The sequence below is a fragment of the Podarcis bocagei genome (genome assembly GCF_964188305.1).
Source record: "Podarcis bocagei genome assembly, chromosome: 12".
In the NCBI taxonomy this organism is placed as follows: Eukaryota; Metazoa; Chordata; class Lepidosauria; order Squamata; family Lacertidae; genus Podarcis; species Podarcis bocagei.
Window position 1 is genome coordinate 48,424,643 of NC_138137.1, and position 21,923 is coordinate 48,446,565.

Consider the following 21,923-nt stretch of genomic DNA (forward strand, 5'->3'; position numbering starts at 1 on the left):
ATCTAAGGTAGCATCTATATTATGAAGATAACTGAGGGTAGTTTCAAGCAGTCCATCGTTGCCTTCAGTTTCCGGTACATTCACTTGCCTGAATGATGATATTGTATATTAAGCATTTACAGGCCCTTGTTGGTGTGGAATGTTACCTGCACCTGCCATCTCCAATCTAGCTGGGCTCGCAGTCATGCACACACCTCCTCCTCTTGAGGAAGTGTGTCAGACCTGTGACTGTTGAAGAAGATGCAATGAAAGGATATCAAACATGGTTTGATTACATTAACAGCATCGTTTTTGGGGGAGGAGTGGGTGTTTCCTTACTGAAACTCAACTGTGCAAAGGGCTTTTGGGAGGGGGCAGTTAAGCTGGTGCAAAGGCAAGGAAATGCCTTTCTTGCTTCCTTGAAGAGACAATGCAATGGGAAATAACATTTTTGACTGGCAATGCATTTGGGAAGGCCAGTTCTTTGAGCTGCTATGTAGGGTAAGATTAATAAATATATATGGTAGTCATCATTCTGCATTGGCATGATGGGCTGAAACCTAGGAATTATTAAGAGTCTCTGTTTTACAGTCCTAAGAATAGTTTTAAGGTGCTTGCGAATAAACATTCAGTAGATACTCTAATGCACTTCACTTTAATTATTCCTTAAAGTCTGTTTTGCATTTTTTGTTGTAAAGAAGAAGAAACGTCGTCGCCCCCCACATCCCGTGCATTTGGTAGGCCTTAAACTTTGAAAAGGAAGATACAGTATTTGCGATTGTTCCCATGTTATGCAACAGCAGTTGTCTACATACACACACTTCAACATCCCAGCGTCAAACTGAGCCAGTGACAGAGGAAGGGGATGCTGTGCTTTAAAGACATCCAACTGTAAATGTCAAATTCATACATATTTAAACATCCCCCCCCCCATTTCGAGTCAAGTCTGACAGGGCGCCTCTAATTAACCCTGGATTCTGTTCCGCGAGGCCTGATTGTTGGATCCAATAGAAGCATTTGGCTGGAGGGAGGGGGGAGATGGGGTGGGGGTCTTAGGCAAAGTGGGAGATTACTGTGAGCTCCAGGGTTAAAGAACCCTCCTGCCCCCTCTTCCTCCTGCACATGAGGGTGTCAGGTAGAGTCCAGTTTGGAATGGGAAACTAGACTAAACAAACAGCTAGTTAAAAGCTGCTTCTTCTTTTAAGCCCAAGTTCTACTTGGTGTAGCAGGGGCACAGCCTGAGGATTCACAGTTATTTTTTATTTCTAAGCATTTTAGCCAGGGGTGCATCAGGAAACAAATCATTACCTTCTATCCTGTGTCACCTGGGTAGGGATGCTGCTGGAAAAGCCAGATTAATGTCACCAATACAAGCCTAGCTTGCTTTTGGATTCCCTTTGATTCCTCAACCTGACAAGAAGGAAGGTTTTCTTTCCAAACCTCAAGCCCACCTCCTTCTTCCAGTTACAGCTCACTGACCCAGAAATAGCAATGGATATGATAGGATCGATTGGTCTCTGTATCCAAATCCCACCCACTCAAAAGGGTGCAATGGGGGGGATGCGACACCCCCACCTACTTTGGATGACCCCCTCTCCTAAGGGCATAGGATCACACTTTTGTATCCTGAATAGGCACCAACACTTACCTGATCCTGAGCTCAAGCCCAGGTCATGCTACCAAAAAAGGGGCTTTCCTCATATAAAGGGAGTGGGGAGGCCATTTGCTACAGTTACCATCCCGACTGAAAGAAGGACAGAGCGTTTGACGAGATAGCTGGGGATGCGTGTTAAGTTGTCTTGAGAATGCACCCGAGGCGGGTACCAGCGCTTTGAAATCATCCTTACAGCAATGTATTCGGGATCTCAATAGTCCTTCAGGACTCTCGGTTCTTTCCAGAGCGCTGGCGGTATATACTTTTGGCAGCAATCTTAGGCAGACCTTTATGGAGAGAGTAAACCTCCCTTCCGGGTTGTGGAGGAGACAAAACGGGGGAAGCGCTCAGAGGAAGACCCTCGGATCCGTATTATTTGCACAGCAGCGCTGTCCCTGAGTTGTCCCTGAAGCTTGGAGCGGGACCATTAGGAGCTGGGTCGAGCTGCGGGGAAGTTAGGGTGGGGCGCAATGGATGGATCGGGGTTGCATCCGGTTTGAGGACCCTGACTGAAGGTCGCAGGCGTTACATGTTTTCCTGGGATGTTTGCAAATTAGGTCCAGTTTCGAGAAGAGGGACTGCCTGCGTTCCAGTCTTTCATATGTCTGAATGGAAAGAAACCTCGCTGTTTAGAAATTCATCAGATGCCTCTTCCTATCTGACCGCGTCATGGTGAAGAAGAGTTCTGTGTAGTTCGAAAGCATGCCTTTTTTCTTCGACAACAGAAGCAGGTTTGCGTCGCTTTCCACGTGCTTAAACCTGAGCTGTGACAATATTTGCAGAAACAGAAGCGGAATTATGTTCAGTACGCGAACCGTTCAGGGTCATCCGTACAAAGCGGCATCTTTAGAACAGGGTGGGAAGGATGCGCAGTTGAGGACCGTCGGGGGGAAAAGCGCTTTGTCAGGGACTAGTTCCCCCCCAAAAGAGAAGCTCCTGATATCATAGGCGAGCTAACACGTGTACTCGGTTTCGTCCTCTTCTGCCCTGAAAGGGCGCGTATCGGCCACAGAACTAAAGACTTTAAGGGCCACACGCGATCTAAGCGCTTTGTGGGGTTTGTTTTGTTTGAACAATGAGGGCTAGAAACGCGAGTTCCCAACAAACCCTGAGCCCGGCGTTATCGCCGGATATTTATGGAGAGGGCATTGTGTACAAATTGCGGAAGAGAGGGAAAGTGGCTTCCTCTTTTGGCGAAGTAGGCAAAAAAGAACTTGCCTTACCGCGCCCGCTTTGCCTTAGCCACTTGCCTTACCGCGACTGCATCCAAGCCAGGGGTGACTCTGGCCATTTTAAAGCAGAGCGCCTTTCTGTGTGCGAGAGGGAGAGATGTTGGTGCTTTCTGGACCTTCTTCCAGCCCTCCATTCGGAACCTCCACCGGCGTAATCTCGGGGCCCCCGCGTGTTTCCCCACTCGCGGGCAGTTTCCTTGCCATATCTGAAAGTGAGGGTCCCCCCAGCCCCACCCTACCCCTCCCCTCGCTGGACGAGGACTGGCTGGTCCCTTGAAATAAGAGCGGTCCCGTCTCTTGCAAAGGCAAAGCCAAGGCAGGCCGCCTCGAGTCTGCTGGCAATCCGCCGCCCCCTGCGAAGCGTGCGCGCAGCAACACGGCAGTGGCGCACAGGGGGGCGTTTGCCACTCCGGGCCCTGCTTAAAATGGCTTCCGGTTTCTTCGTTTTTCAACAATGAGCAGTCAATTTGTAAAGCAATTTGAAGCCCCGTTCCGATTTGCAGCTCGGCTTGGAGGGAGGAACATCGTTATGCAAATTAAACCTATTTACAAACAACAACAACCCAAACTCTGAATCCATAGGAAACCTGGAAGTGGTCTGGACAAAAACGAAACGCTAATGAAAATTAAAGGGAAATAAATTATTTGCCTTATCTGTTTAATTCTTACATCTGACAGCGCTTTATTATAGAGCTTGTGATGATATTCTCTTGCATGGTTTGCCAGGGGTGTTTTCCCGAGCTAAAAATGCGAATGAGAACCCCGTTTATTTTGTATTAAGGATCGTGTGGCCGCGGGCCAGTCAGCTCCGCGAAAGGGGCCTGACAGCTCTTGATTTAAGAGGCTTGCTTACCATTATCGTTTATATCAGTGGTAGAAGAACTCGCCACTTTGCAAAGCGGATTCTGTTGCTTCATTTTTTCTTTCTTTCAGAAGACTCCTGAAAGAGGACAGTATCATCGCTATCCTATACGCGTCTGCTTAGTTCGATGAGACTTACTCCCAGTGCAGAATTGCAGTCTGTTAGTCCCATTTTACAGATAGGGATTCGAGGCCCAGAGAGCGACTCACCAGCATGTTCATGAAAGAGGGGCTTGGGGAGATTTTTTTTGAGGGGGGTGACTACAGTGGACAAGTGTGGGTTTCTCTTTCTTTCTGACGTTATTTAATATCCGCACTGTTAACAGAATAAGCCGGGCAATAATTTACAGAGAAAAAGCTTTTTTATGCACGGCGTTTCTAAATACAAACCATAAATAGAGTCGCTCTTCTTTCCATATGACACTGTTATATATGTACGCAAGGTGCGTGGGCGCGCATCTCTTGAATGCTGCAACAACCAATTAGCAACCCTGATCCTAAGCATATTTAGGTTGCAACCGCGTGAGTAATACTTGCAATACTTGTGAGTAAACGTCATTTAACTTAATGGGACTTGTGCCCTGGGCCTGCTATTATTTTGGCTTTGGTATTTTGACCGCTTAGGATCGGACCTGTTCATCTATTTACCCCTAGATTATTATGCGCAGCATCTTCGAAGTATGTTTAAGCAGAAGTGAGGCGTCTAGTGGGATTTCTCGTGTGCGACATGGGCTGGGGGGGGGAGGCTTATTTCCCAGGATCGGGGCCATGCATTCAATGGCCTGGTCTCCCGGTGGAGAGGCCGGAGGCGCCCCCTGCCTCCGCCTTGCTGGGTGCGCAGCTGCTGGAGGAAGAGTGAGACGGGGGTGGGGGGACCCTGCCTTCGCGGCAGCTGTCCCCAAAGCAAGCCTAAACATCGGGGCAGCCGCTCCTTCTGTCTCGGGGACTTTGTAGCGCGTCCAATTAAGGCCCCTTCAGGTCCTGCCCGGGGAGGGGGGATGGAGTTCTGGTGGGGAGGGGAGAGAAGATGCGGCGAGCGAGGCCGGGTCTCCAGTCCAGGGCAAGATCATTTTTCAAACGCCCCTATTTAGATGCAGATAGGGACCTCTCCCTCGCCAGAGGGCCGGGGGGCGCTTTCAATTAAATGCTAATGGCGAAGCCAAGGCCAGGCCTTGAGCTCCAGCCAGCAGCCTGAACTGGCCTCCGAAGGGGAGGGCCTGCCCTTTCGCCGCCAGAGGAGAGCTTTATCGGGCGACCTCCTGCCCTCCCCAGAAGGAAGGGCCGCGGCCAAAGGAACGGAAAGGCGGGGCTGAGGAGGGCGCCGCTGAGCGGAGGGGCCTAAGAAACCCGGGCGGGGTGGGGGCGAGGGACCATATGGCGGTCCTAAGAAAGGGAAAGCAGAGGCAACGGGGGGGGGTAGGGAGATCCTAAAGAGGGAGGGAGGGCGGAGGACCAGAGAAGAGACCTGTGGGAGAAGCTGCCGTGTTAGGGGGCAACGGATTTGCCCGCCCTCTCCCCGCCTGCCAAGGAAGAGCGAGTGGGGCTGCGGTCAAAACCCATGTACGGTCCCTTCGGGGCGTTTTCCCTGAATCTGTTTCCTAGCGGGGATGCAAAGCGGGACCCACCCACTGTTTTTAGCAATGGGAGCCACTGGACCCCTAGTCAAAGCTTGTCTGCAGTGTGTGTTTTTACAGCCAGGTCCGCAAATTGGGTGTTGGGTTGGTTCTCTGCCGGTTTGTGAACCTCACTGCCGTCGGTTCCCGCTGCTACGTGGATTGGGGCGCGCCAGACGTTTTAGCCGAGGGTGCCACGAACTGGCCCCACTTCTCCCGTTCGTTTAGACTGCAACCCGGATACCTGGGATTAAGTCCTACAATATCCATAGTTTGCTTCCGAGTAGGCACTGTAAGGATCGTATTGGTTAGGCGGCGTACACACCATACATTTAAAGTAGCCTGCCAAGAATGCTGGGAACTGAAGTTTACACCTCCCAGAGATGCACTCTTAAACTACAGTTCCCAGGATTCCTGAGAAAGTGTTCTTTAAATATCTGGTGTGTTCAATCTCGCAAATAATCTTTAACAGAGTTCCTACGCTAAGAGCACCTACTCCAAACTCCTCAGAACAAAGCACGTACACTGGGAGTTAAGTTCCGTGGCCGAATGCGGTTTGGGGGATCCGGATGTGTCGGGTTGCAGGTCTAATGACTGAGCTGATATTCCAGTGCCCACTTATTTCCGTGTTGAACTCGGACGGGGTACGCGGCCCGTTGCTGCGCATGCTTTCCCTTCTATTCCCAAAAGTTCAGTAGGTTGCCATATAGGACCGTAGCCTTGTGATCCGGCCTGAATCATCCTTACTTGCTCGACAATCCCTTTTATCTCCGTAGGGCTTCCTTCCCAGTAATGTCACTTCCAGGCTGTGCCTTCTTAAAAACCAATGAGATGTGCAGCCTGACCCGTCGGAAGTGCCCCACTGTGTTCAGTTCGGGCCTTACCACTCCCAGTAGGCGAGCACAGGACTGCAGCCTAGCACCAACCCACCCCGTCTAAACTGAAAAATGGGCTGAGTGGCAGGGAGGCGCCCCTCAAAGCCTCCCGGTCCCCTCTCCTCCCGGTAATCTCGAGGGAAGGGGGGTGGGGACGTGGTCTTGAGGACACGCGGGCGGGGCAGGCGCGCCCGCTTGAAAGGGAGGCGAGAGACGAAGCGTCGCCCATCTATTCGAGCGCGTTTTTGCGCGCCGGAGGTCTCAACGCCGCCTTCTCTTCCTCTGCGCTGGGTTAAGGAGGAGAGGCGAGGCAGGTGGAGTTTGGGGGGAGGAAGGGAGGGAGGGGGGAAGCGAGGAAGACTCCTCCCGCTGGCTGAGGAGGCGGGAGAGCGCCGGAGCGCGTCCTTCTTCGATCCCTCGAGCGCTTTGGAGAGGCAGCGGGAGGAGAAGCAGAAGCAGGAGCAGCAGCGTCTTGAGAGCCAAAGTGGCGCGAGGGGCTGGCGAAGGAGCCCCTCCTCCCCGACGAAGCCGCGAGAGCGGGCGACTGCGCGCCCTGCCTGCCTGCCTGCCTCCTTTCCGTCGGTCCCTTTTTCTCCAGCCGGCGAGCCTCGCTCCTCTTTTTCGCTCCTGCGCAACAAGGCGGCGAAGGGTGGGAGGAACGCTTTGCCCGGACCTGCCTTTCCGTTCCATTAAGCCCGAGCCCCGCGCTAAACTGGCGCGCTGCTAAAGCAAGGAGGCTAATTAATGGCAAGCTATGTTCCCAGTCAAGACGCGGCGCTAATTGCTTCGGTGGCCTTTTCTGATTCCAAGATATATTTTTTTTAAAAGGAGAGAAAGAGAGAGAAAGGAACCGGAGTGGGGCCTGACACAAGAGCCGCTTGTGTACGTGCTAGCCGGGAGGAAATTAAGCGGCGGCCAGCTGAATGCGGAGCAGAAAATTACTAAAGAGAGGCGAGATAATGAATAGGCCGGGCCAGGCATTCAGGGGGGGGAAATCCATTTTGTTACCACGCGAAATGAGGTGGTGGAGAGGACTTGGCTAATTGTTCTCATCTTGTAGCAACCAGAGCTGAGGCAGGGGCGTGCTTTTCAATTCATTTCCCTAGTAATTGTCAAGCGCTGGCCAAATGAGCGAGCCTGCAATCTTGCGTGCCTGGGCTTTTCATAGCCATGTTGCGATTTTAATTGTTGCTAATATAGCTTATAATGAAGCTAATGAGGGGAAATTATTGGACAACTTTTGAGCGCATGGAGACAAGCGAAAGGCATCACCAGGATTTCTTTTCTGTCGCTGTGCGCACACACACAGACACACAAAATTACACACATTAAAAAAATAATAATATCGTGGAGGAGCTTGGAAACGTTGAACTTTGGTTTTGTTTTGTTTCTGTCCCAGGAAGAAAAGAGGGAGAGATGAGCCCTCCCCATCTGATAACTCTTCCCTCATAAGTAAAAATAAAACGTTAATAGAGAACAGTGTTTTTTGAGAAGTCAATTTTTCAGGTGTCGAGCAGAAGAAATCTACATCCCACTTTATGCAAAGAGTATCGTGAGGGAAACTGGCTGTGATAGTATCTTACCAGGTTTATTGCTGGAAATATTTTTTTCCCTATGACAAATTCAATAGGCTCACAAAGACAGTCTTACCTGCTTTTTAAAGATATTTTATGAACGATGTTGCCAGGTATGTGTTAGGGAATTATCTTTTTAATTTACATTTCATTTAGGTGGTGGAGGAAAACAGTGATACTACTTTTCAGATAGCTGGGTGGATTTTTGACTATTGCTCCAGTTCATTTAAGGTCACAATCTTATGTATGGGATTTGGGGACGGGATGAGAGAGACTCGTTGAATTCTGCAGTGTGAACTTTGAAGTAAAAACATGTAAGACTGAGTTGCCTCTGCAATCTGTACTGCACCGAGGGGAAGGCAAATGCCGTTGACTTTAATGGAAGATACTTTTGACTAATCGTGCCTAGGAATGGATTCCAAATTTTAATTCCTATCCTGACACATCCCAAAGAACTGGTGTGTGAAATAAACAGTGTGATCCTATACATGTCTACTGAAAATAATACCCTCTTTATCCATTGGGGCTTATTTTCAATGAATAGGATTGTAGTTGCAACCCCTGAAATATTCTGCTAGGGAAGCCTGATTGCAATTTTGTACTGTGGCAATTTCTCTTCATTTTGTGTTGTGATTTCACCTGTTGGCATTGGAGGGGGAGGGCGGCGGGATCAAGTAGTGGTTGCTCTCTTGTTTCTGTCCTTGCTTTAAAAAATAAATAAATAACCCCCCCCCCACCTCTCCTATTTTTATTTTTTGTACAGAAAAGCAAGCTCCAGCGTTTGCCCCACCATGCCCAGGAAGAGAGAGACACCACCAAATTCATCATACTAACCCTCCTCTCCATCGCTTGCATTTTTGGGATCCTTGTGGCTTCTGGGGTCATCTATTGCCTCCGCCACAGCTCTCATCACAGACTGAAGGAGAAGCTGACAAGCCTGGGCTCCGACAACAGCTCCAGTGCGACTGCTGCTTATCAGGTAGGAGACCGGCCTCTCCACTCCACCAGCTCTTTATTTTTTCCTGATACTTAAAACCGTTATTTATTATCCCCCACACAAGGGAGTGCTGCTTTTATTTATTTATAGCCAAGGTAGGGTTCTCTCTCCCCCCCCTTTTCTTTAAACAATGCCTTACTTGGGCGTCCCTCCATTAATATTCCCCCGTAGACTGTAGCAGCTTTTTTATTGCTTGTTATTAATCTTTGCTATTCTTGTAGCTTGCTGTAAATGTGCCTCTAATTAGAAACGTTAAAAGAAGTAGTTGCCAATTTCAATGCCCCTGGAAAAGAAAAAAAACCCACACGGCACACACATCAATATCTAGAACCTGTCACTGCGTTTTAGATATTAAAAACAATCTTTGCAATTTATGAGGCATGGATCACCCAGTTATCTGAAGGTGTTCCTCTCTTTGAATCATTGACTTCTTGGAGGTGTGATATGAAAAGAACCTTTGACCTGTGCAGTTGTCAGTTTCTCCCATTATTCAGATAGATTGGAATATAATGCTGATAAATTTGTAAGCGCTAGAGAAGTAAGAAGCAGGCCTGTTGGTGTTTTGGGTTTTTTTAAAAAAATAAAAGAAAAATCTGAGAACAGTGACAGCAGATAGAAGCAAAGGAATATGGAAACATTATAGGTGAGGCTTCTGTAGTAAATAGGGGAAAGGTGCTGTTTCGGAAGCACTGATCAAGGACTGGGAGCTTATTTCTGATAGGCAATCCTTATTTTTCTTGTCGCCTGCATTGGCATTTTATATATGGTACTGAACATTGCATAATTGGACAAATCATAACAGTTAATCTGGCTGTCCACAAATTTTAGTATTCCTGTAAAATTCTCCCGAGTTGTAGAAGAATGCTCAGAAATGCTAAAAGTTCGGAACAATGAGCTAGGCGTTTAAATAATAAAATGTTCAATACACTTTTTGAGTTGAAGCCTTCCCCTTTTTCTGTTTTTTTTACCATTGTGTTCTCTGCGGACCCAGGGCACTTGCATCTGTATCCTGGTATCCTGAAGCTGTGTCCCCTTTTCTCCCTCCAATTTCTCTCTCCCTCTGTCCTCATCTTTGTACTGTGTGCTTTCCTCCATGGGGGAGGGCAGCATTGCATACCCAATGAAATGTTCAGTAAGAGTGCTGAATTCAAACATCTGCCCAACTTATTAGCATTTCAGAGGAAGAGCTTTCAACTTGAGATCTAAGCAGGAGGAGAAAACCTTCTAAAGTAAAGTAGTAATAAAGAGAGAGAGAGACTTATCAAAGGGAGGTGTAGGGGGGAGGGAGGTGTTTCAGTGAAGAGAAAGGTACATTTGCTGAAACCCCCCAAAAATGTGTTTACGTAACAACGAACGGTTAAACCAGTTTTGTTAAATTTTTATCTAGGCATTTTTAATGTAAAGTGTTATCATTTACAAAGGAACACATGAGCTTTTTCCTTTTAATGCATATAAATTTAATAATCTGAGGGAAATCATACTTATTTGTGATAAGTAAGAGGACAGTCTTCCCTGTGACAGTTCTAATTAATGGTATCTGTAATTAAAATCATGCCCTTCCAGCAGGAAAATTGTTTGAATTTCTGGGAGTGACCTTTTTGCCATTTCTCTTGGGGCACACTGGTTAAGTTGATATTGATTTTATAATGAGCTCTGGTTTGTTTAATAAGAATTTGTAATCCAGATGCTAAATGAAATTTAAGCTTCATTTATTTAATTTTTTCTACGATATAATTTTTTAAAAGTATAACAGTTCATCGTATATATACTTAACACAACTACTTTTAAAGTTAACATTTTTAAAACTGAAATTCTATACATGTCTACTCAAAAGTCAGTCCCTTTCGTCAATCCAGTTTTGAACGGGGGTTCGAGGGTTTTCCACACCTCACCCAAATAGTTCCACTGCTTTTTGTGAGGACATCTTTGATAAGAATAAAGGTAGGCTGGTTGGAATTTAAATGCAGGTTTTTTGAAGGAGGGCTTGATTGTTGCGTTCCGGGAATCAGCATAGTCTCTGGCTTTCAATTCAGTTGGTGCTAAAGGACAATACAATATCGCAATCAAATCAAATGCCAAACCATTCAATGCCTGTTCTGGCTCTTCCGGGTGCTTGTTTAGAAACTTGTTCTGTTCAGGCTGCTTCCCAGGTAGAATTAGTAGCAAAGTTTCCATCCTGTGGACTCCAGGCAACAAGAATGAATTCTTATGAATTAATTCATGTCATTATTTTCTCACTTTAGAGTAGTTTTTGAATGTCTTGAGTACCCTCCCTTCTCCTCCCAATGCCTCATCAAAACAAGTACAGAACAACTTCATACGTTCAAATAGCCCTGGGGAGATCATTCAAAACATTTTCGTAATTGGAAGTTGGAATTAATGTGTGTGCTATTTAGTGTGGGCTGTGTTGACCTCAGGCTACATGAGGTGACTTACAGTGTTAGGAGGAAGATAGGAAAGCTGGAGTTTGCATAATGACGTTTCTATCATATTAAGGAAGTGCTGGCAAGGGTAATCATTCTCTGGTTCTTGCTTGGGATTATTGGAGACAAAAAGCACACCAAACGTTCACAAACTCCAAATCCTTTAAGGGCACATATAACTCTTCTGAATCAGCCTTCCTTTTACCGGGCCAGCTGCAGTGTTAAACTTTTTACTAGAGAATTACTCCCATTGAACTTAGAGGGACTTACCTCTGCGTAAAAACCCTTAGGATTTCACTGAATATAATGTAATTTCTAAAACTGGGAATTGTATATCTCTATTCACAGGCACTTGCTATTACAGATGTAGCATGCTTTTGCTTAAATATTTAATCCACGCTTTTTCCATTTGATGTCAGTAAAGTAGAAAATGAAAGTACACCATTTGATTAGCAAGAATAGTACTAGTGACTGTCATTCTGGTGCCTTCCAGCATATTATGCTGTTTATGCAAATAAACCAGTCCTGCTTTTTCAGCATTTAATGGGGCGGTGGGCAAATCCACTTTGTCCTCCTTTAATACGGGACTTTAGTTGAAATATTTGTGAATTCATTTCTTGGAGGCTTTGCTTCTAATTGATGCGATGTAGTGTTGTTAGGAAAGCAGAGGGAGAAGTGAGAAATGTATTGTCATTGAAAGAGCATTTGCACTGCTACCCTTTCAAGGTTTTCTTGAAACCTCAGTGCTTCTGAAGTCAGTCTTAAAGTATCAAGTGATTTCAGTGTATGAATGATCTCATAAAGGGGTTTTGCAATAACCATGCCATGCACGTAGGCCATAGTTGTTGAGGCATAATGAATGTTATGGAACATAAATCTACTCTGCACCAATCAGTAGGTGTCCCCTTCCTCCCAAGCAGAAATATTTCTTATACGTCTGCCATGCTTGAACCGGTTCTTTTTGTCAAATAGGGTGCAAAGTATTTAAGAATTAATTAACAGTATTTTTTTTTAAAAAAATATATATCTGTCAGCCATCAAACAAATCTTTTAAGTTGTCACCCTCTTGCAATGTAATATAAAATATAAAACGCAGCACTTTGAACATTGAGAGTTGTATATTTATGGAACAGAGGCATATACCAAGAGCTGTAGTTTGGTTCATGAATTTTTGGCTTTGTGTTGCTTCCTCTGGGTTAAGAAAAGGAAAAAAAATGCACATGGCAGATGTATTTTTTTTTTAATTCTTTTTGGGAAGAGGCAAGGATGTAGCTTGATTTCACAGGTGCTTTTTCCTGCAGTCAGTGTGAAATACGATAAGAGTGTAAATTATCATGTGTGTAACATGCAAATACATGCTTCAATGCGCACCATCTACTTCTGTGTCTGCTTTAATACTGTCACATCCTTGCTTAATTGCACATGCAGCAATTGATATAAATCTGTGTTGGAGCCCCAGACCATTAGAATAAATTCTTATTTCTTTCTACCACATGCTTTTGATTTTTTTTTAAATGTTATAGTTTATTTGGTGGTAGTAAATAGAGCCAGTTCAATATTTTGCGAACTTCATATTCTCTTCATTATTTATGCGACCAAAGGAACTTCAGCGTAAACTTATTGTTTTACAACATTGAGCTGGTTTTACTTGTGCGTGCTTTGAAGACTCTAGTACATAAACCATGGTTTGGGGAGGGGAGAATCATTCAGGCGTGGAGTGCAAAGAGGGTAGTGTGTAAACACTGCCAGTAAGTGCATATTTTCATTGTCATCAGTGAGCAATTTATTAATGGCACTGTGCATTGATGATTGCTGCTCTTTAGGGATGCTCTGCTGGTTCTGTTCCAAGAGATGTGCTTGTGATTCCACAACTGCACTCTGCCTTTTGACCCCATACACGGTAGACTGCTATCCTGTAGAAGACGGTGCCAAGTGACCCTGCTTGCATTGTGTTTTATTGTTTTTCATTTTGAACTGGAGAACTTTATTAGTGAACGTAATCTCTTAGACCACGAATAATCACCAGTAAAATATTGTTCCAGTGGGGGAATCGGTGTTAAAATAGAATGAGGCTGAGGTTGCTAAGCTTCCCACACCCCCGTTTCATCTTTTATGCTAATACAATTCTCAAAGGATTATTTGCGTCTGTTAAGTCTCAAGCAAAGAGTAGCCTATTTACCCCTGTAAGAAAACAGTGTGCAAGCGAATTAAAGCTGTGAAATCTCTCCAAGCGTTGCATTAAACTGGATAGATCACTTTGCACTTCCAGAGGTGAGCATTCAAGAGTCCCCCAGTTTTGTTTCAACTGTATGAGGGTTGCTACTACAAGCTTCCATTTGATTGCAATAAGCATTTTGCTTTGGTTAAGGCTTTGAAATATTAAAACAGCATCTGCTCAAGGGGTTGGATCTGCCAAGCGATACCGAACCATAAGCCTCTGCGACAGCCTAGGTAAATGGAAGACGTGGTCTCGAAATAACTTGCACAATTTGCAAGTTCTGTTAAAATTCAAGGGGATTTCTTGCCAACTTTTAATAGCTTGCCCCCGCTTCGGTATTTTATTCTAAGCTGTCAATTTTCAGCTTGTCTTTGACGAATCAAGTTCAGAATGATTCATCCTAGGATAACGTACGTCTTGAATTTTCTGTGTTTAACCTTCTCTCCTTTTTGTATCGTCAGATACATTTCTCTGCATATAGTACTTGAGCAATGGGCATGTTCGTTGCATAGCTTCCTATTTCTGCATGTAACTTACAGAAATATAATGTGTCTTATAAGATCATAGCAAGTTTATATACCTTTTGGGTGATACTGAACATCAACTTGCTGTGAAAATAGAAGAGAAACAACTTTGTTTAACGGCGGAATCTAATAAACTGTATAAATTTTGGAAGAAAATAGGATCATTTTGCAATTGTATCAAATGGCCAGGCATGTTCAGATAAGCATCTTTGGAAGAGACTAATGGCATCTGACAAGCTGGGATATTCAAAACACCCAACGTTGTAACATATGACACAGAGAATCGCTCTGTCTTTGGAGATGCATATAACAGTTTCGCATTATGAATGGCATTGAAGCAATTGCATAAGCGTGGAAAACATTACAAAGACGAGTATCTCCTCTGAAGCAGGAAGAAAGTAGAGCTCTGAAGCAATGTGAGGGTGTCTGTAGTGGTGTTTCAAAACATATTTTACCCTGGAAAAGAAGTCTGATCTTCTACATGCCTACTCAGTGCAATCTGATGTGTGTCTACTCAAAAGCAAGCCCCATTAACGTCAATAGGACTTACTTGTAGGAAAGTTTGTATAGGATTGAATTCTAAGGGAAATAAGTTGTTGGACTTGCTTTTGAACCCTAATTGGCTGAAAAAAGTCCTCTTGCATGGCTTTTTGAAGCAGCCAGATTTGGCGGTTATTAAATAGATCCAGTGCATGTACAGGGTGAGTCTTTTAGAATCATAGAATCATAGAGTTGGAAGAGACCACAAGGGCCATCGAGTCCAACCCCCTGCGAAGCAGGAAACACCATCAGAGCACTCCTGACATATGGTTGTCAAGCCTCTGCTTAAAGATCTCCAAAGTAGGAGACTCCACCACACTCCTTGGCAACAAATTCCACTGTCGAACAGCTCTTACTGTCAGGAAGTTCTTCCTAATGTTTAGGTGGAATCTTCTTTCTTGTAGTTTGCATCCATTGCTCCGTGTACGCTTCTCTGGAGCAGCAGAAAACAACCTTTCTCCCTCCTCTATGTGACATCCTTTTATATATTTGAACATGGCTATCATATCACCCCTTAACCTCTTCTCCAGGCTAAACATGTGTACTCTGTATCCACGGGACCTCTTTTAAAGGACTCACCCTGTATGAATACATAGTTAGTTGACAATGTGCAGTTAAGTCACAGTTTATAGTCAACGTTTCTTGTGATACAGATAGGGATATAGAAATGAATGAATTATTAGGTGTGGAGATTTAACTGGGTAAAATTAAGGGTAATTGCCTGAAACCAAAGTAAGCATTTATGTTGGATGGTTGGGCATAAATATTTTATTAAAGTCAATTAAACAGTATGTGCCTGAGGCTGATGTTGAGTCATATCTAGTGGTGCTAACAGGTGACGTGGATCAGACCAAAGTCTGTAAGAACTACAAAAACTAATGTAGCACAGTGGATTTTATGATTCTCATCTTCCACTTCACCTCTTAAAGCAATGTATCTTGATTAGTATTCTGCCAACCTTAAATTTTCCAACAAAACTCATGGTTGATATGTTTCTGTAGATAGCTGAGATTTTAAAAAACACTTTGAACTATGTCAGATATTTATTGTAGTAATATTCAAAGGGAAATGTGAGCAATGTTTTTCATCATTGTTAACTGCAAATCACTGTATTTCGGAGCAATTTTGACAAATGGATCCTGTATCTCTTATCTGCCCGAAAAGATCTTGTGTATTTTATTTGATCTGAGTTGATCAGTATTTGCATAGTTATTCTTATTAAGGAGATACTACCAAAGGAATTTTGTCATTCCGCCTTTAACCCTTAGTGATGTATTGGTCATGTTTTCAAGTATTAGGGACATGCAAGGCTTCTGCAGTGGTCGCCCCAATTCAGTGCATATATATTTGACAGAATAATTCATTCTTGGTGGGAAGAGACATTTATTTCCAGCTTCAGGGTAGGAAAATTCACAAAAGGAACTTTGGTTACCATTATGGCACCCATGACCACAATGAAGCCTTTTCCTGTGAAGGCCACTCCCTGTGTCATGAGTTGGGAAGGGTACTGACCCCCTCATACAGCCAAGGAAGTTGGAAGCGTGACATTCTCCTCCTTTGATCTATATGTCTTTATCAAGGGTCCAGGTTGGCACCAAACAGCTGAAAAGGCAGTGGAGTGACCAAGAGGGTACGAGAGAATGGGGAATGTTTTTGAAGATAAGGGGCAGCTGCTGTGGGAGAAGCTGAAGTATGAGAGAGAGAAAATGTGGGTGGACACAAACATCTCAGATCCAGTACAATCCTCTTGGAACTGAATAATTTTTCATGGGTTCCTCCCCAACACACACACACACACTTACAACAAACTAAATCATCAACAAATCACAGTTCACCTCGGTCTCCATTGACTGAACCACCAAAGTCAGGAATCTGGGCCATTCAAGCACTGTAACCATACAAAGCTTTTTGAACTCAAAGCTTTCTGAGTTCTTTTCTTTTTCTTTATAATAACGAACCCCCTGAAAAGCACCATAGGTCACCTCCTCATCCACACAAGTTCTGTGGTTTTTTCCAGTGGTTTAACCATCAGACTGTATGTAAAAAATTTAAGACCCATTATAAATCTCTGTCTTGGACTGAAGTTTAGTGGTGCTATTTATGTGTGGTCTATCAGTAAAAATCTGATGATGGTTTGCATGAGGATTCCCACATAAAATCAAGCAGATTCATGAGAATCTTATTTCTGTTGGATACAACCCCTCCCCAAACCCCTTGGAAAAAGCAAAGTGTTTTGTGTTGCATGTTTTCTTTCTTTCTGTTGTGGAGAGATTGACCTGGAGGAAAAGAGAGGAGAACTACTAGAGGGGATGGTGCCCTTGACACTCCACAGATGTGCCCAAGGACCCAAAGAAGTTGGTGACCTCTCCTCTAGGAATTGAAATGACAGGGCAGGAAGAGAAATGAGCCTTTGTCTCTTTGGTTCTTCTAGTTTCGTTCTGTTCCGTACAGGGAGTTCTCTGCGCAGTTTCAGCTAATACCCTTCTCTCAGGGAAGTAGTGTAGGTGGAGAGGTTGGGAGAATGACATTTCTCCAAGGCAAACTTAAATGTACAAGTACATTTCATATTCTTCAGAACAAGAAGGAAAGTGGCACGGTGGACTGAGCCAAATCTCTGGGAGTTGATCTCTTTAAAGTAATTAACCTTAAACCTTGCCTCTTGCATTATTTATTCCTTGATTTTTTAAAAAAAACAACCAACAATTTTAGCTTGACATGCCCATTGGGTGCCATACTGTCTTACAGAGCAAATAAATATTTATGTTGCGAGAGTAGTTAAGACTGCAAGGAAAACTAATGCTGGTAATACTTGAATTGAATGCTGTTCCCTTTTTGGAATGCCAGGGGTGCCATCTAGAATTAAATGGCATTCTTCGTGGACATAATATTGTCTCAGAAGACTTCCCTGGATAGCCTCTGCATCTGACTTGCAACCCTTTCCCCTTCTCAGCCTTAGAATGCTTTTGGTCACGGAGAAACTTAACTTGTTCAGAGATTCATATTTGATTTTGGCCTGGTCTTGGTGACAGGAGGAGAAAGCAGCTGGTACTAGACATATTGGCACTCTTCTTTGTTTCCTCCTCCAGGCAAGCCAGAGTAGCCAACGTAGAGTCCTGGCTGCGAATCCTTTTGCCAGAAACCACTGGGACTTTGCTCTGCAATAGCTGTTAGTTTGATTTCTATGCTTGATGTGATGGCCGCTACTTAAATGACAGATTTCTGCTCTAGCTCATTGCACCGATGCTTCCTGGAAGCCCCTAACCCGTGTCTTTCTGACACAAATGGCTAATTGCCTATCTATCTGTGTGACTGTTTCAGGGGCCGCTATTAAGGAGCAGCACGGCTAGGATTTTGCTTACAGCTCAACAATTAGGGTCTCTATGTGTCTATAAACGGGTAAGAGTCATTCATAACACATGTCGCGCATCATACGGAAGGGAGAGGGTAGCAGAGTTGTGGCAAGGGAAGGAGAGGTTAGTGGCTGAACTTTGATGCTGTGCTATTGTGTTTGTGCTGGAGAGGCAATCATTTAGCAGCTAAGAATGATGGTAAGGGGTGGGGTGGGGGGAATAACCAGTCGAAAATAATGCAGCGAATATAAAGAGAACGAACTGGGGGGGAGAGAGACATTGTGGAGGGGAATGGGCTGACACCGCGTGGAAATAAAATAAAATGATTTTGTGGGGATTAATGAAGGGAAGGGATCATTAATGGAAATTAATGCAGGAAAGGGCGTTTAATTGAATGAATGAGGATTTGTTGGGTAGAGAAGAAAAGTTTAAATAATGGCATCAGTATATTTGATGGCAATTGTGGGGAAGCTATTAAAAAGATACTGTTTTCCTGCTTCAGCTTACCATGCGGCCCTCTGAAGGTTGGCCTTGGTTGGGGTAAAATGAATAGTTCCCTTGCTTCTTCGTTGATGAGACCTCCCACCTGATTTAGAGCAGGGGGTGGGAGCCTCTGGCCTAGGTGGGTCTAGGCCGTTTGGTGCAAGCCATGTTCATACAAAAACGGAGCCAAAGGGGCTTCTGAAGTCCTGGTGATCAGCTGATTGTTGGGCTTTCAAAGTGCCATGTCACCTGATGCATTGCGACATCAGGTGATTGGCAGGAAGGCAGCCCCACCAACCTGTCAAATTTGGCCTGCGGAGGTAGAGAAGATACCAATTCCTCAATTTTGAGGCAAAACACAAATGCAAGCACATTCCCATGAAATATCTGTTCCTCCACCAGACTGCAAGGGTAGGAGAGAGGGTACTGAATGTTTGGTTGCTTGTAGTGTTGCTGCTGTTGTTTTTCTTACGGGGGAGGGGGGGGACAAGCAAGTCTCTGCACATTCAAATCTAGCACGTTTGGGAGATAGCTGTGCTACATCTTCTCTGGCCCCTGCAACTTGCCAGCTTTGTATATGCAGGGACCTTATATTTGTGAGGGTGATCTCAGTGTTTTGGATAAACATACATAGTCTAAAGTTGCATTGTCCAGCAACAGATGCGGGAGCACTGCACAAGCATAGCAGCAATTCATATTTCCTTATAGTCCCTGCATGCTTCTTGGCTTACCCTGGTTCCCCTGCTCATCAGTCTTGAAGCTCGCATAGACCTGCATGGCCCTATAGCAAAGAATAGTTAGAAGGCCACACAGGTTGTTAATACCACATGATTTTCTAGGTGCAGGAATCCTCTAAGGTTAGAGGATTTGTAGAACTCCTTACATGCAAGAGACAAATACCTTTCTCTCTTTTTCTTTTCAGTTTTAATATACTTGTATGCTACTTTCCCAGATAATGTTCATCCAAAGCAGCTCACGACCCATAAGAACTACATATTTTTTAAAAATCGATAGTATTAAAAGTATAAAACAGATTCACAAAGTGAAAAGGAAACTCAGAAATCCAAGAATGTAGTAAAATTCTATCTGCCTTCTGGCGAGCATCACAAAAAAAACAGTTCTGGGGAATAGAAACAAGCAGGTGTGAAGTGTAGCCACACACCATAGCTGTATATGGCTTCACACATTCAGAACTACCTCTAAAGTTAAAACTGACCAGGCAATGATCTGTCCATGCCAATGGAATCATATCTGGTTTCCCCCACCCACAGATCACTAGCAGTTATGGGATGTGATATTCCTTATTTACTACAGTTAAAAAGTAACTGAACCAGAAAAGGTGACTGTCAATGGTTTTTAACCCTGGTATTCATCATCCAAAGACTATAGTCCTTTTTAATTTGAATCCTCTGGTTGCTTCAGCAGCAATTATTTTTTTCTTTGAGGGAAAAAAAAGTTTCTAATTCTTCTTCTCCCAATTCCAATTTCAGTAGAACTTTGCTCCTAGTACAGACAGATTAGACTTCAAAATAATATTTAAAAGGCTTTAGGCCCCTAGCGTCTCATTTCTGACTATTAGCAAGACGTAGCAAGATGAAGAAGGGAACAGTTCTTACATTGAATCAGAAGAACATACATTCAGAGATCCATTGCAGAAGTGAATAGCTGTGTTTGAAAATGCCTGTTGTGGCCTAACTTTGCTAACTTTAATATGTTTCATGTACTATAGACATAGATCTTGAGACAGGCATGCCAACAACCTTCTTTTCTGTACCCCCAGATAGGGTTGGAGCATCTATGGTTCTTCAGATGTTGTAGGACTGCAGCTCCCAGTGCAGCCAGGTATGATGGCAACTGGAGTCCAGTAACATCTGGAGGGTCACAGCTTCCTCTTCACCGTCCCAAGAGGCAGGAAGTGGACACCCTGGGCTGTTTTTCAATCTCCCTAGCTGGGAGGGAGGCAATTATGAAAGTGGAACTTTAGATTAGGCCCAGAACTAGATAAAAGGGCATATTCTCTTCCCCAAAGAGCTCTGCTCTCCTTTGTGAAACAAGTTCACAGAAACCTGTGCATGGATCACTATACCTTGGTCAGGAATCATGGGCATTATATATATATATATATATATATATATATATATATATATATATATATATATATATATATATATATGCAGGTTTTGGTGTCTTCGGGTGTCTTCCCGTGTAAGAGTTGGGGTGTCTAGGCGACGTTTCGACGAGGTCTCACTCGTCATCTTCAGGCTGGTGCTTTCGGCTTCTTGTTACTGGAACAGAGCAGGATCTCAGTGTTTGAGTTCCTATAAATACTGTTGAGGGGGTGTGGTGTATAGCCTCCAACGTTCTGGGCAGAGAGGAAGTTCCCAGGTTAGTGTGTCTTTTCTTCTTTTGTTCATTAATTACTTGAGGGATATCTTGAGTGATTTCTTGAGTGATATTCTGAGTACCACTTAGGAGGGTCATTAGGTGTGGATTAGTTGCTAAAGCTTTCGTGTCTTGACCTCTTGACCTTGTGAAGAGTTTTTTCTGAGAAGATGGCTGTACTGCACTTAGTTGTGCTCTGGCTTGGCTTCGTGTATAGGGGCGAGCTGTGGTTTTGTGCCCTGATACAAACAGATAGAAGGAGCACCTATGGGATCACCCCTCTCACCGGTCATCGCAAATCTGTACATGGAACACTTTGAAACCAATGCTTTAGACAAGTCAGAACACAAACCCAAACTTTGGCTCAGGTATGTTGACGACACCTTTGTAATTTGGCCACACGGGAAGAAAAAACTAGATAGCTTCCTCACACATCTCAACAGCCTACACCCCAAAATACAATTCACTATGGAAATAGAAGCCAACAACCAACTTCCCTTCCTTGACGTCCTAATCTACAAAAAACCTGATGGCTCCCTAGGACACACTATCTACCGGAAAAAAACACACACCAACCGCTACTTACATGCACAATCACACCACCACCCTGCACAAATAAACTCCGTAGCCAAGACTCTCATCTCCAGAACCAAACGCCTGGCTGACAAAGACCACTTGACAACTGAGTTACAGAATCTTTCAAATGTGTTAATCGCCAACGGATACCAGCAAAACAGGGTTACGAAGCTAATCCAAAAAGAAACACCCCCCAAAAAGCAAGACACAGAAGAAAACAATGGCATGGCCCTCCTTCCTTATATCAAGGGCACTACAGATAAAATTAGCAAAATCCTCCATAAACACAATATCAAAACAGCCTTTTGCACCAACCAAAAAATAGCCAATATCCTCAGAAACCCCAAAGATAAAATCCAGTTAGAAAACCAAGGGGTCTATGAAATACCCTGCAAAGTCTGCCCAGCCACGTACATTGGACAAACAAACAGACGAATAAATGCACGTATCGCAGAACACAAGAATGCCGTCAAAAAAGAAGAAAAAACTTCCTCTCTTTACCAACACATGAAAGAAACAGGACACGAAATTAATTTTTCAGATTCCAAATTGCTCTTTAACATGGAACACCACCACAAGAGAATAATCATGGAAGCCATCGAGATAGAGAAACACCCTCACAACATGAACAAGCGTGACGAT

General features: G+C 44.2%; 1 protein-coding gene across 1 annotated transcript in view; it reads left to right on the top strand.

Annotated features, from left to right (window-relative positions):
* Positions 1 to 21,923, top strand: part of PTPRN2 (protein tyrosine phosphatase receptor type N2) — a 630,954-nt gene that overhangs the window by 498,298 nt on the left and 110,733 nt on the right. Inside the window, exon 13 of the mRNA XM_081163514.1 lies at positions 8,552 to 8,767. Within this exon, the coding sequence (XP_081019640.1) occupies positions 8,552 to 8,767 (216 nt within the window). The remainder of the gene's footprint in view (positions 1 to 8,551; positions 8,768 to 21,923) is intronic.